The following is a 16,100-nucleotide window of genomic DNA, read 5'->3' on the forward strand; positions in this document are numbered from 1 at the left end:
TTAAATAAATAATTTAAATTTCATTTAATGGTTTTGAGTTTCTAGGAAAATTTTCTAAGTTATTCCAATACATTTGAGTTTCATTAATAGTTTTTGAGTGTCATTAAATATTTTGAACTTCTTTCAAATTTTTAAATTACATTGAATGTTGATGAGTTTCTCTCTCTTTTTTTGAGTTTCATGAACCGTTTGAGTTTTCTTTATTCATTCCATTTAATGTTTTGAGTTCATACTTAAATATTTGTCAGATTTATGAAATACTCTTGTATTTCATTCAATTTTTTAAATTTTTTTTTTAAATGTTTTTGAGTTTCATTAAATGGTTTTGAGTTTCTTAAATATTTTTGTGTTTCATTAAATATGTGTTTCAAGATGTCTTATAATAAACATAAATGTTCTTACAATTTACTTAATATTTCTATGTTTCATGCTTTGTAGTGAATTAAGTGTTTTCGTATATTTTCCAGTCAGAAAAATATGTGTATCTCTCATGAAATGCCTTCGTAGTTTATATAATGTTTTTTGCTTGAAGGTTTATTTTTGAATTAAAAAATATTATATTATAAAATATTATTATATTATAATATTATATGTTCAATGCAATTTTTTATGATTCATATACATTTTGGTCATCTCACAGCTTATTTTTACCACCACTGTGATAAATATGATGCATACACCTATCATATTTTTTATCATATTGTGTATTTGCAACATTTATTTTTATATTTCACACAATGTTTGTAGGTTTCTCAAGTTTTGCAGTTGTATTTCTTTTTGTTTGTTTGTTTGTTTGTTGAATGTTTATTAATTCTATATGTTTTGTATTTAACAAAATGGCCTACAAATTTGTTTGACTTGTTTTTTGTATGTGTGATTCAACAGATGTTTTTGCTTTCCACAAATTGTTCTTGCATTTTAATCACATAATTCTGTGTCTCATGTTTTATGAATTGTTTTTAGGCTTCGTGAAATATTTTTTCATTTGTAGAATATTTTTGCAAATGACCCTCAGGGCCACCATAGATTGTTCTACTGTCTCCGTGTCCACAGTCGGGCGCGCGCAGCGAGCTTCCAGGTCCCACATCCTGGTACTTTAGAGCGTTGTCAAGGCAGCCTGAGCTCGGCAGGCAGGCGGAAAGTGGTTGCAGTGTCCTGGCACTAAATCTGTCCTAAAACGTTCACACAAACTGTCCCGGAAAGTTAGACTGTGTAACCGAAAGGTAACGGGTTTGCATGTTTTTCTTGCGCATGTTTCTTAACGTGCTGTTTGCGGGCTAATATGCGGGTTTGGCTGTTTTTGTGTAGACTCAGACAGTCCGTGAATGTGGACAGGAGGAGGAAGAGCTTGTCCATTGTGCAGCGCAGAGACACAACGCTTTCTGATCGATCTGAGCTCCATGTTCTCTCTTTTCTGTCACATTTCCGTCTTTAATGGTACTTTCTTCCTCCGTGTGCTTGTCTATCCTCGCTTCCAGTCAAACAGAGAGAATAAAGGATAAAAATGGCTCTCGACAGATATAATTTGTGATAGAAAGGGACAGCTTTAAAGGGACAGTGTCACTCCGCTTCCTTCCTGCTTCCTGGAGCTTTGTAGCCTACTTACACGACGTGTTCATACACCACACATGCTACAGAAACGTCCAAATATTCAACATTAAGGCTCCTAAAGGTTTCTTTTTTGTATATAAACCTAACAGGAAGGTGTCACACGTGGAGATAGGAGTGTAGTGACTGAGCAGATGGGCGGTTAGAGCTCGCATTGTCTTCATTTGCATTTAATCAAATGAAACAGGCGTCAATGGGCATGCAAACGTGTTTTAGTGGCCCTAATAATTATGTTTTCTCTGTGTTAGGGGAAGAAAACTTAAGGATAGCACATTTTAAACTAATGTTGAACAAATGAGCTGTCAAAGTGTGAATTTATCCTGCACATGACCGCAAATGAGATCTTAAACGCCACAGCATGGAGGAATATTAAATGTAGCCTACATATGTAGCGTTGAGGCATTGAAATGTCTACATTTATTGGAAAATGACTAACCTTTGCTATGTATTTTTATTTGAGTACTTAAAATGCCTCCAATAGTTGTCAAAGCTAGCTAATTTTTACCGTCATAACAGGACAGGTCTTGTCAAGACCAAGCAGCAACCTCCATGGTTGAAAAGCCAATGCAGCATGCAAAACTGCTTCTAAAGGACTCACTGATAGACTTTTTAGTAAATAAATCATGTCGGACAGTGGTTAGATTGGAATGACAATTCAAGACAACCGTTTACGAGGATGTTGTAAAGTATCGTTCACAGACAAGCAGGCTCTAAGGGCTGGCTCTTATTTATGGAAGACTGGAGCTGGCTCTTATTGAGAGTGAATTTCTCCTTTTCTTTCCTGTTTCTGCTGGTGTTTTAAAGACATAAACTGGGCAGAACCGTACCAAATGAAGAGCCATTTTGAAGCTGAAGACTGGCTGTTTTTACTCAGTATTCTATCATATACACACATCATCTCAGTCGACTTCCAAGCCCGATAACTCTAACTCAGTTTCTTTTACAGACTTCACTTTTGCTTTAAAAGGCAGAGAAATTATTCAGCTGTTTATACTGGATTCACTTTTTTTGCCATGTGTTACAGATTTTTTATCATTAGTATTGTAGTTTGATTTTTCACTCTCAGACTTTTACAATGTGTGTGTATGTGATAGAATGTTGGGACTTTCTCTTTTTGCAGAACTTGAGGGCATTTTAATGGCTTGTTGATTTTGGACTCAGATTTTTTCTAGTTAAGTAGATTTTCTCTGTCAAACCATTCTCCTCGGTTGATTCCATTTGTTCGTGAAACAGCCTCTCTCTGGTTTCCTTCTGTGGGGTATGAAACTTTCTCTGCATGCTTTAAACATGTGTCTGCTCTTGGAATTTTTGTTAAACTAACCAATAAGGAACAGGTAGAGAATGGACCAATCATGTTGGATTTACCCATTTTTGCTGTGCTGTTTTCCATTTGCTTTGATTTCACTAAGAGAGTCCCAACATTCTATCATGTACTCACACATTGTTAAAGTCTGAGAGCCAAAAATCATCAAACTTAAACAGTAATCATTAAACGTGTAAAAGATGACAAAAAAGTGAATCCAGCATAAATAGCTGAATAATTTGTCTACTTTTTAAAGCATTAGAAGTCTGTGTAAGGAACTGAGTTTGAGTTGTAGGGCTTGAAAATTGACAATGATGATGATGTGTGTATGTGATAGAATGTTGGGACTCTCCTGGAGAACAGCACAGCAACAATGGGCAGAGCTAACATGATTGGTTCATCACCTTCCTGTTTCCTATTGGTTGGTTCACAAAAACATTCGGAGAGCAGAAATATATTTGAAGCCCACAGAGAAAGTTTTGTACACCACAAAGACACCACAGAGCAGCAGTTTCACAAGCAGGCAGAAACAACCTGTATAAGAGGATAATAGTTTCATGTTTGGCCTTCAGAAAAAGCTTTTACTGTCAGCTTTGAACTTATTTTTTAAAGTGGATGCATTTGATATTGACTTGGCTGTTTTCAAACATTTTTATTCTTACTATGATCCAACTAAAATATATTCTGTCTCCTACAGGACTCCTGCCCACAGATGTGATGTCTGACAGACCCTGCACCTGCTCATCAGAGCAAAAACTACAACAGCTTTGGCATCTTAAGGAAGGACAGCATGTGAGCTAAGAGACGAGAATATTCTAGACTGAGAGGGATGAGACGGGACGAGAAAACCAGAACCGTTGGATGAGAACTAATGGGCTGTCTGAGCTGGAGACAGCATGCCAACTGCAAAAGGTAAAGGTGGTTCAACGTCCCACCGCTACCGACCAGCCTCGGAGTACGACGATGCCACGCTCGCCCAGAAGAGAGAATACTGGAGGACAAAGAAGCGGGAGCAGAGGGCTCGATTATCGGAGCGGAGAAGAAGGCCAACGCAAGTTGAAAAGCTCATCCATCCAAACTGCTCCGGCTCCTTTCTCGCTATCTCTTCTTTGGATGAATCATGTGGAAACACAGCAGAGGCCGGCTCGGTTCGAGCTACCGACGGCCCAAAGGAGAAGTGGCTCCAGACAATGGATCTCAACAAGGCCTCTCCTCAGGTTCCAGTTTCATATTCAGTCTCAGTAAGAGCCGCTGGGGGCGACACCACCACAGTGAAATGCCCGCCAGCAAGGGGAGCTGGGATCCGAGTTGTTACCTCACCCACAGCCGGTGTAACCCAGCTGAACACTTCCTCAGTGCCTCCATCCAGAGTGACCAGAATCACCAACGGCAGCTCCACAAAAACCTGTCAGCCATGTGTGTCTATGCAGGGAGCATTCGTCCCCAAAACACAAACCAAGGCACAAGTTGAGTCCCGCATTCAACCCAAACCCTCACCGTTAAATGTGACTACAGGTCGGACTTTAGCTCCATGTCCTTTGATGACGAATACAAAACCTCTAAGAGGAACGAACAGTGCCTTGGTCACCTCACAGAGGGCTAAAGGTGTTTTCAACACCAGACAAACTTCCTCTGAGACAGAAGAGGAGAAAGCAGCCAAACGAAGAGAGAACTGGCGGATCAAGAAGAGGGAGCAGCGAGCAAAGGTGGCAGCTCGGTTGGCCAAAGCTAGAGAGAGGACACCGTGCACCGAGGTGACGTTACAGCGGCAAACAGCACAAAAAACACAACCTGTGGGCGCCACAGGCCTTCAGTATGTCCAAACCCGGACGCTCTCGAGAAGAGTTGTCCCAAATCAGAGTCATGCTCACATCAGTGCACCTTTGACATCTGTAAAAAAAGAAAATAATAAACTGCAAAGTGGTGCAGAGAGTTTAACCACAATAAACCTGCAAGGAGATCAGGTAAAAGTCCATAATCCACCAGTGATTGAACCTGAAGGAATCCCTGCAAGAAAGTTTCCGAGTCATGTGCATCTTTTTAATGTTTCTCGAGGGATTGCTCGATGTAAAACACCCCGACAGAGATTCAATGACGCCCAAAAGACTTTCATGATTCAAAGAAACATAAGATGCAAATCCCCGATGCTTGCTTCTTTCTTGGGTACCAGAAATATCCCCAAGATAGACCCCAATGATACACCAGAGCAGATCATCGCCAAACGGAGAGAGTACTGGCGGATTAAGAAACGTGAGCAGCGAGCAAAGCTGTCGATGGAAATGAAGGCTCGTCTGAAGGAAAAGGACTGCGTCATGAGAAGAGTCAAACGCTACCAGAAGATCCTAGAAGACATGAGACGGGCAAGAGCCCAAGCAGCAGGAGGAAATACCATGACCGACGCTTCGGAGACCATCGGAGGGTTCATTAAGGAGGACGGGACAGTGACCATCAACATTCCAACAAATCACAGCACGGCGGACGCACGCAAACAGCAAGAGCAACTTCTAGTTACTAAACCCGTCCTGAAACCTCAGAATCAAACAGAGACCAAACGGAGAGTTATTGCACCCATCCGTGTGAATCCACCTCAAGTAAGAGTTTCTTTTCCTCTCTCTGGAGTCAACAAAACTCAAAGACTGATGTCAGTCAGACCAAGGACTGAAAGCACAAGTGTTCCAATCCAGACAGCAGGCCAGCTCAAACTCACTCATCCTCAGATTCCTAAAAATGCTGGAGGATCGAAAGCCGGGTCGAATCTTGGCGGATGTGTCATGAAAATGGCAGTGACGTCCCTCTCTGCTGCCTGTCAGGATCCGGAGCTGACAGAAGAGGAGAGGATGGCGAAGAAGAGGGAGTACTGGAGGGTAAAGAAGAGGGAGCAGCGAGCAGCTCGGGCGGCCCGACTGAAGCAAGGACTCCTACAAGCCAGGGCCTTACAGAGGAGGAAGATCCAGAAGCAGGTAAACCCAGAACCACCAAACAGAAGCCTAATGAGCAAAACAGAAGAACCTCTCCCTGGCAACAGCATCCCCAGTACACCAAATTTAAGTGGGATAAAACAAGAGGCAGCAGTTGACCTAAATTCCCAACCAGAACAAGCCATCTGTCCAGACATCAAACCCCCATCCTCCCCATCGCCCCCTCCAGCGCCGCAGCAAGAGCCTGACCCAGCTCTGATTGCAGACAGCCAGGCGACCACACTGCTCGCCGTAGCATCTATGAAGAAACTCCTTGAAGAGTCTCTGAGCTCAGTGACAGAGTGTAAAAGGGAACAGAGTGAAGTTAAAGTAGAGGGTGAGGATGAGGAGTCAGAGACTAAGTCCAATCTGACCTTTTTAGAGAAGGATCTAGTGGCTCCAATTTCTGCTGATCTGACCCTAGAAATCAAAAGCTGGCAGTCCAGTACGGATGTGTTGGTCCAAGCACAATCCCCCAGTCTTAATCTGAAAAACTCACCTCAAACAAGCGAGACTTCACCACCAAATCCTGTTCCAAATTCAACCTGTGAGAGCTCATCCCAAACCCTTTCAAACTTCATTGTAAACCCATCAATGGACGCCTCCAACATTCCTTCCTCGCCCCGCAGAACTCAAAGAATCTGCACCAAAAAGGTTGTCCATCAGAATTGTTGTTCTCCAGAGCCACCGAAGCTTCACCACCTCCCTTTAAATCAACCAGAGCAACAAACATGTGCAGTACCAGAATCGAATCAAAACAACAACGTACGGACAACGCAGAGGACCCGCGATGTGGTGACAGCTTACGGCGGTCTGAGCAGCCTCCAGAGGAAGAGGGAGTACTGGAAGCTGATGAAGAGGCAGCAGAGAGCTCGGTTGAAGGCCAGGCAGAAGGACAGAGCAGGAGAGTCCAGCAGTCGGATTCCCCAGAGGAACAAAGAGGTAATGAGGTGCACAGGAATAATAAGAATACTATCATTTTAATTAAAAAAGGAGGGATACTTAGTAAAAGAAAGAGAAATCTTGTGTTATCAACAGGAAATGAATCAGTTTTGTAGTGTGTAAATAACTAACAACTACTACATATTTACCACTGAGGTAGCATTGTTATGCACTGATTTATGGAGATCAGAGAAAAGACACTGCAGAGAATGTTCTGGTGCGTTAAAAATGGGAATGGTTGTATTTTTATACAACTCTGAATTTCAAAATATGAGCTTTCTTGGTTGAACGTTGAAGCAGGCATATACTATATCTCTGAATGAGGGATTAATAGTATTTCTCACTTTTCAATTGAATGGATGCAAAATAAAGCTCAATGAGAATTGGGACCAGTGGAAGACGGAATATATAGTTGTGTTGGTGTTTTTTTGCATTAGAACTTGCTTTAACCCTTAATTGGTGTTGAAGGAATTATGAAACTCAAGGTGTTTGTGACCAAAAATGGCAGCATACATATAAAATAATAAACATAATATTCATTAATATTTTTCCAGCTTCTTCTGCATTAGTTTTTTAATCAAGATCAGACCTGGTCATAAATATCAAATATTCAATAAATTCCAGAAATTTAACCCTGTAAATGCCAGTTTAAGTTCAAAACCCCCTGATATTTAATATGTAAAAAACACTCACAATAAAAGAAACATTTTCATGAACTACACAAATATGTAGTTACCTTGAAGGGGATTTTTGCAGCCTTTAATATGTAATAATGAATAACAACTTAGATTTTTATACTTTTTTTTTTACATTTTGAGATTGTAATAAATTGTTACACAATAGTGTAAGTCGACAAAATAGATGCCATTCAAGCATAGCAGTAAAAATAAATGTATTTTTAAATTCACTTCTTTCACATTTAGTTTTTTTTAATCATGATCAGACCTAATCATAAATATCAGATATAAACAAATGCCCCCCAGTTGTTATTAAAAAAAATCCAACAAAAAATGAAATATTTTTTATCATGCTACATGCAAATTTAATTTCCTTGAAGGGAATTTTCACATCCTTGAATATGCTAATAATGAGCAGCAACTTTGGTTTTATGCATTATTACTTTCTAAAAATTTAAGATTAACATATTTTTTTTACTCTTAGGGTGTTACGGCTAAAAATTGATGCCATACATGAAAAAGAACTAATGAATTACAAACTCTCCACTTTTTTGCAATTATTTTCTTAATCAAGATCAGATCTGATCATACATATCAAATACTGATTATTTTTTTCTGGAATTTAACCCTTTAAATGTTAGTTTAGTGCAAAGAGGAAAGGGTTTTGTGACAGAAAAAACAAAAGGAGGTATTTTTATCATACTACTTGCAAATCTAATTTTCTTGAAGGGGACCTTGAATATGCTAGTAATAAGAAACAACTTTGATTTTATGCAAATAAAAAGATTTTAATAAATTGTTATAACAGTACCTACACAAAGTAAGGAAATAAGCATTCAATTTCCCCTTATGCCAAACATGGTAAATATCTGATATTTGGTGACAAACAGGGAAAACGAACTTTGAAGCAATGACTCCAGAATTAAAGCCTAATATCATAAATGCATTTTTACTGTCATGGCTGGAGGATCAAAAATTGTGGTTTTAATTGTTTTTTCAATGAGACATTTTTGGTCACCAACAGCCTGAAGGGATACAAAAAGTCAACAGAGATTATCATTGACCTGTTACAGGTTCTGATAGAAAAATTTTAAAAATATATTTTGAAGAAGAACATACCCTCCAAAATTTCTGTTGTTGGCATTAACAAAGTCAAAACAATAAAAACAAAAGAAAAAAGAAAATGACAGAAAAAGACACAAAAAGGCCTCAACACCCTAAACTCTGAATATCTGTGCAGGTTTCACTCTCAGATTACTCTCTCACTGGTGTAAGAAAATGATTCTGCCTATGACCTTATTGATCATGTGTTCATGTTTCCTTGGTCCAGGCTCCAGGTGCGGTCATCGTCAACTCCTTTAAAGGTCTAAATCCTCCTGGTAAACCTGCTGCCGCTTCCCTGACTGCAGTGAGCAATATCCCTGCGGTCCTGGTGGTCAGCCCTGTGGTGTGTAATTCTGAGCGCTCACCAGACACACTGCAGGTCAAACTACCCGTTAACAGAGCGTCATGTTCTGAGCAGAGACCCCTCAGACCCTCGCCGATCAGCCCGGAGGATGACAAACAAACCAGAGAGTGGATCTGCAGGAGCACAGATGTGGACTCGTCGCCCACCCTCCCCACCCTCAAGCCCCCTGAAAACCCACTCACCAGCATCAACCTGCAGCCCATCGAACCCCCTCCTCAGACACCAGTGCCGACCCTCAGCCCCATAAAAATCCCCTCGGCACACCTCCAGACCCCCCCACAGATGACAAACAAGCTGTCCCCCATCAGTACCTTGGTACCTCCGAAGCCGATCCCTGGGGAGTCTGATGAGGATTTCCTGAGGAGGAAGAGGGAGTACTGGAGGATCAAGAAGAAGGAGCAGAGGGCCAGGAAGGCCATCATAGAGAAACGAGACCCTTTCACATCCAGATCCAGATCAACCAACAGCTGGAGACCTATCCTACCTGCCCAGGAGCTGAACACACAGGTGAGACAGAAGTACTGATGATCAAAAAATCATGTTTGTTATGGTGTCAAGCCTTTAGGATTATAAGGTTCATTTTAGAGGCTTTTAGTTCATAGATATGTTCAGTTAACAGTATTTCAAGCTGCAATTTCCAGGAATCACAGAACTGTCTGCAAGGTTGTGCCTCGAAGATTAGGTTTTCATGGAGGAGGGACTGTTGAAAATGGCCTGTGTGGTGCAAGCTAGCCTGTTCATCCCACTCTTCCAAAAAAATCCAACATTGATCTACTATTTAGCAAAAATGTACCCAAAATCCCCAGCTTCATAAACATTCCGTCCTCTGCCTTTAAGGATGACACCATCATTTAAAGCTTATAAAAACTTTCTTTCCTATGAAGATGATATGATCATTTAAAGCTTATAAAGCAGTCCACCCTTGCCTTTGAAGATCATGTCCTCCTGTTAAGTTTATAAAACATTCCAGCCTTGCCTACAAAGATGACATCATCATTTAAAGATCATAGAACATTCCATCCTTGCTGTTGAAGATGATGCCATCCTTAAAGCTTATTAAACATTCTGTCCGTGCTTATGTAGATGAAATCATCATTTAAAGCTCATAAAACATTCCATTCTTGCATTTAAAGATGACATCATTCCTTAAAATTTTATAAACATTCCATTCATGCCTTTGATGATGATGTCATCCTCGAAAGCTTATAAAACATATTATTCTTGCCTTTGAAAATAACACGATCCTTTAAAAGTGTGTAAAAGCATTCCTTCCTTGCCTGTGAAGATCATGATGTCATTCTGTAAATCTTAAAAATATTCCATCCCTGCCTGTGAAGATGGCGCTGTCCCTTAATGCTTTCAATACACATTCCATCTTTCCCAATGAAGATGTTGTCATCATTCAAAGTTTTTTAAAACATTCAATTCTTGCCTTTGAAGCTGGCATAATCCATTAAAGCTTATAAAGCATTCCACCCTTGCCTGTGAAGATCATGTCATCCTGTTAAGCTTACAAAACATTCCATCCTAACCCTTGAAGATGACATCATACTTTACCTGCTTTTAAAATTTTTATGCTGCAGGTTACTCACATCATTCTGGAGTCAGTTCCTGTGCAAAGCAGGAAGGCCACTTTAAACAGTTTTTCTCCTTTATTATGTGAAATTCAAGTTATAAAAGTAATGTGTTTGGAAGTATCGACATGTCAGATCAGCAACAATCCAAAATTGTGTATCTCTTATGTATTCACATTTTATCTCTGTATCACTCAAATAATCAGGATTGCCATCTTGTTACTGTTTAAAACATTCCTTCCTTGCTCAGTGACAGCCAGCACTGGAAGTCAAAACCTGAATTCATGTTTCTAAGAGGCACAAAATGTAACATTTTTTCCACATTTTTATCAAACATTTTTACTTTTGTTCTGTTATAGGACTCCAGTGAATGGGTGAACCCCGAGGAGACCCAACATCTACTGAGGTGAGGTTGTATTTTAAATTTAGTCCTTCTTTCTTCATGATTTTGGATAATGCTAAATGGAACTGTTGCTTCTCTGATACAGCACGTCTGTTGAAGCTGATGCTTCATCTTTCTCATACCCAAACTTCACAGCACCTATAGAAGGTAAAACAATAGCTTTATCACCTAAAATGTCTGATATTTTTTGGGCAAATTGAGAACATAATTCTCTCCTCAGATGAGTCTGAGTTGGCATTCATGGACTACGAGAGCAGCGTAGAGGACATCCCGGTGTCGGATACTGTATGGAGGAACAGATACCTGATGGACTATGACCCTCTCAACCAGCTGTTGGTCTGTATGGTCTGTGGGGAGCAGCAGTACTCCCACTGTGTGGAGGGGGTGAGAGCTCACATTGACGAGGCCCACCCCGACACCCTGAACCTGGACCCTGCCGAGCACCAGAGGATCCTGGAGGCGTGGGATGAACAAGTGTCCCAACGTGAACGCTTCTTCACCAGCCAGCTGCAGAGGAACAGCGAGGCCACAACAGGTACATGATGACTGCTACGAAGAGATGTCTGGGGCTGTTCCATTCTGCATTAACAATGTGTTTTACAGGGCGCCATTTTGGAGGCTGTGGTCCTCGGTGCACTGGTTGCAAAATATATACAGTATATATACTGAAATATTTCCTCTTTCTCCTCAGCTGTTCAATCTAAGTAAACAAAACAAAAACAAATGTGTATAACAAGTGACTTAATGTTTACTGGAAACTCATAGATAAATTCAAGCAAAGAAGTGAACTGTTCGTTAAAAACAAAATAAAACTGAAGAATTAAAGCCACAATTGATAATAAAGGATGCATGCACCCCAGGCCCCCTAATCGGATGTCAAAAACTTAGCACATTTTACATAGTATATGAAACTGTACTGCTCCATAAATCAAGGTTGCAGTATGACTAAGGAATATGCTAATATATAGAAGTGATCAGGGCCGGACTGATCTTTATGGTGTAAAATTCAAAGAAGATGGGACATATCATGTTAAGAATTGTTACTGGCTTTTTACAGTAGGGGGTGTCAAAATTAACATTTAAATGTGTAGAGGGGCAGACCTTGATCATACATGTGAAATTTGAAATAAATCGGATGTTTCACATACAAGTTACTACAACTTCTTGTTAAATGGCGAGACATCAAAATGCTTGCCAAAGCCACCAAGGTGTCCTTTAATGACATCTGTCAGTGTAATGGATATATATTGCGACACTATTCCAAATCTATGCTTGAATAAATTGCCAAATTGTATCCCTTCCTGTTGCCAGTAGGAGACGCTCTGGTTTCATGACCTACGTATCCTTGTGCCTTTTAGTGCATGAAATAGTGCGGTTACATTATGAGGGAATATGGAAGGTTTGGCATTGTATTTTTCATTTTCCATTAAGTTCCAGAAGATCTCAGGTGATGAGTAATGCAAAAGTAATGTAACTAGTAGTGTAACTAGTTACTGTCAGTAACCAAGTAATGTAACTTATTACCTTTTTTAGAAAGTAGCTAGAAATGAGTAATGGATTAACTACCCCAACACTGGTGATAGATATCTTAACACTAAAGCTGGAAACACATCATCTTTGGTTAAACTAGTTCATGTCTGATGGTTGAGACTGTATTTGAACCTTCTTTTCTTCTTTTTTGTTTATTTTGCAGAGACCCACAACAGCTGAACATCAGGAGACAATGTAAGAGCAACCTTAAGACCACAGACCAGGAGACAAACCACAGGCTTTATTTGTCTTATTTATTCTTTCCTTATTTAATTTATAATGGACTAGGTGACATTTAATAAAAGAGAATGCTGTATGGGGAACAGTCACCCCAAAGAGCTGCTTTACCTCATTATCTTACCCGGGCTGTTACGTGCATTCACAAAAGACATCATTGACTCTAACATGACTGATGTTATCTTAACTAAGTATTTTATTTCAAAAAATTTAAAGTCCAACAAGCCTAAAAGCTTTAAAGCTCAGCCAGTTAAACAAAAAATATCATGGTTTCACTAATAAAGAGGGTGTACCAGGCAGTTTAACATCCCTGATTTAGTTTCTGGGCTGTGATTTAAAGCTTTGTTTTTTTTGGCTGTTACTGTCTTGTTTTTTCCCTTATTTGCTTGAAAGAGTGGAACTTTTGAGGAACCAAGGGTTAAATTAAGACCTAGAGCTGCTTGCATCAGCCTGATAAGAGAAGATAAGACCTTTTAAAAACTTTATAGCCATTTTTTGTGACCGAGTTGTCTGGATCTGTATAAAGTTTTCTTGCTCTGCTGGTACGTTGCATTCAGGTCTGCACTGCAAATACTTGCAACTATGAGTTTGATTTTTGGTCCGTTGAATTTATTATAAGCCATGTTCATGATGTTCAAGTCTTACTAAACCTTTTTTTTCAATGTATAAAACACAAAAATGAAGGGCTGAATTGCTTTAACTTACAAAACTATCTGCTGGTTGGGCAATTACTTGTAAACTTTTGACCAAACTGGTAGATATTTCACCTTCCCTCAACATTCTAGGTATTATTTTTCACTTTCTATACCTCTGTGCTGCTGATAACCAAAACCGGGGACAGTATGTCTTTTGTTTTAAAAGTAATTACATGAATGGTGGCTCACTTCACTGTTAGCTTTAGCTAAAGCTAACATAGCTCTGTAGCTGCATAGTTAACATTACTGCGTAACACATTAGACAGGGTAGCTAAATGAGCTTTAGCTAATGCTAACTAAGTTAAAGAAAGCCACTTCATCATTATCATCATCATCATCATCTTTATTAGCAGACATAGAAGTCAATTAAAAAAAAAAACAGCAAATACATTAAAAAACAGGATTAAAAACAATATTTAAAAAAAAATCAATGGACAAACAAAATACCTCCCTATTTATAAGACACCCATACCAGTGTCTCCACAAGGATGACTGGTATCACAACACTATGACTGGGATTAGTCAATACCACTGTTCACTTAACTACTTTTTACATGGGTCTAGCTTTAGAAAACAAAGCACAATCTAACCTGGCTAACGTAGCTTCATTTGCTTTAGTTTTAGTTATGTTACGTAAGTAACTTACATTGAAAACAGCTTTGTTAGATTAGCCTCAGCTATGTAGATACATTACCTATATGGCTAATGTAGCCTTTTTTGGCTTTAATGCAGCTACATGACTTTGTTAGCTTTAGCCTAACTTACATAGCTTATAATCTACTTAGCTGATGTAGCTTTGTTAGCTTTAGATTTAGCCATGTCGCTATGGTATCTACGTTGTTAATGTATTTTGTTAGCCTTAGATTTAGTTAGTAGCTATGTTATCTATAAGCTAACTTGGCTTTGTTGGCTTTAGATTTAGCCACATAGTTATGTTATCTACTCAGCAAACATAGTTGTGTTAGCTTTAGGAATAGCTACGTTAGCTTCATATCTGTGGTTAGTTACAGATCTATTCTACATAGGAAATGTTGCTTTGTTAGCTTAAGATTTGGTTATGTTAGCTATGTTGGTTCATTAATTACAAAGCTTTGTTAGCTTTAGATGTAGCTATGTAGCCACATTATCTACATTGCTTTGTTAGCTTTAGATTTAGCTACATATTAACAGCTGCTCCATTTTTTAACACTGGGAGCTGGAGATTCATCTGAACGTAGTTTTAGACCTGCAGGCATTTCAGGCCTTGTTTTTAACTCTATGTACCTTGCAATAAAATGTCAGTTAAGACCGTTCTCATGAATGTGGCCTATAATAAGTGTTATGAGTAGTCTTTGACTGAAAATGGCAGTTCAAGTTTTTGTGGTGTGAGACCATTGTCGGCTGTTTATATCTCCTGAAGTATCTCTTTGCATGAACTTTTCCAGGTTTTTATAAATGCTTCTGTTTCTGCACTGTGCTGTTTCTGAAACCCCAAAACCTTACAGATATCAGACTTTTTCTACGTTTTTTACTCAAACGTTCCCTGCAGGTTGTAACCGTTTATGAACCTCCTGCACTGTAAATACTGACGTGGTTATGATGAGATGCCAAATGTTTCTTTGACTGTGCTGTTTCTCACTTTATTTATTATTTATTGACCTGCTCTTCTTATTATGATAATGATTATGATGATGTTCACATGTAGATAGTTTCATGTTAGTTCATCCTTGAGTATCGAGGATCCAGACCAGGATTTCCTGCATGACAAGAAGAGGAAAAAAATTATCAGCCGAGTATCAGAGATAAACTCCTGGATGCATTCCTGTGGTTTTTTGTACCTTTTTTTAAAATACAAATGAGATGCTCAAAAAATGTCATGATTGAGCACAAAGCTGTGGAGAATGTAACTCTGACATGTTTACTGGTTTAAAGGGAATGTTTCGATGCCTTTTCACTAATTAAACTTTTCTACCTTTGACCTTCATCTCTGCTCCTTAGAAACATGGTGAATATCTTGAAGTCACCAATTGTGCACTTCCGTTTTTGGCTGGTTATCTCCTGTTTCAGTCATTTGGTCCATTTAAAAGAAAAAAACTAGGGCTCTAAACAGCCATTGAACTTTTCCGAGGCCACATCTGTTTAGTTTTATCAGCTGATTTATATTTAGGAAGGACCTTTAGAACCCCAAACCAGACTTTGCATAGGTTTGGGTTCATTTTGTCGGAATAAATGATCCCAGAATGAGGCCCAAAAATCTTAAGTTTTGCCATTATTGCCACCAAAAATACAAAATAGCCAACTTCCTGTTGATTTGGGGATATAGGTCCAAAAGGCTTTTTGTAGGTCCTATCATCATATGTATCATCACCAAATTTTGTAACCCTAGGTTTAATGTCCTGCTGGGGCTACATTTTTTTCACATTACATTGAGAGGCATGAGCACTACAAATTTCATACTTCAAGAAACTGTAATGTTGATTCGCGGATATGAGACCAAGAGACTTTTTGTAGGTCCTATCATCACATGTTAACCAAATTTCATATCCCTAAGTTGAATGTGCTGATGAGGCTTAATTTCCTAAATATTATACTGGGCAATATTGAGCTACTTAGCTAAGGCCACTGAAAAAACTCGTATGAAAATTCTAATTTATCCACCTGGTTTACATCTTTCAAAAGTCATGACAGTACAAGAGTTTAAAGCACCTCAAAAGACTACTTTCTGTT

At 39.1% G+C, this 16,100-nt stretch overlaps 1 protein-coding gene across 1 annotated transcript; it reads left to right on the forward strand.

The window, feature by feature from the left end:
• Positions 1-1,106: 1,106 nt before the first annotated feature.
• si:dkey-28a3.2 lies at positions 1,107-14,370 on the forward strand. The gene is made up of 7 exons (XM_041780077.1): positions 1,107-1,223; positions 3,609-6,810; positions 8,818-9,462; positions 10,889-10,935; positions 11,018-11,079; positions 11,153-11,467; positions 12,626-14,370. Exons 2-7 carry the CDS (start codon positions 3,808-3,810, stop codon positions 12,640-12,642), a joined length of 4,089 nt encoding a protein of 1,362 aa, XP_041636011.1. The 5' UTR covers positions 1,107-1,223; positions 3,609-3,807; the 3' UTR covers positions 12,643-14,370.
• Positions 14,371-16,100: the final 1,730 nt, after the last annotated feature.

The sequence above is a fragment of the Cheilinus undulatus genome, linkage group 22 (genome assembly GCF_018320785.1).
Source record: "Cheilinus undulatus linkage group 22, ASM1832078v1, whole genome shotgun sequence".
In the NCBI taxonomy this organism is placed as follows: domain Eukaryota; kingdom Metazoa; phylum Chordata; class Actinopteri; order Labriformes; family Labridae; genus Cheilinus; species Cheilinus undulatus.

Coding starts and splice junctions, on each gene's coding strand:
- si:dkey-28a3.2 (XM_041780077.1), top strand. CDS start 3,808: ATGCCAACTGCAAAAGGTAAAGGTGGTTCAACGTCCCACCGCTACCGA. Junction 9,463..10,888: donor CCCAGGAGCTGAACACACAG/GTGAGACAGAAG, acceptor GTTCTGTTATAG/GACTCCAGTGAATGGGTGAA. Junction 11,080..11,152: donor CTTCACAGCACCTATAGAAG/GTAAAACAATAG, acceptor TTCTCTCCTCAG/ATGAGTCTGAGTTGGCATTC.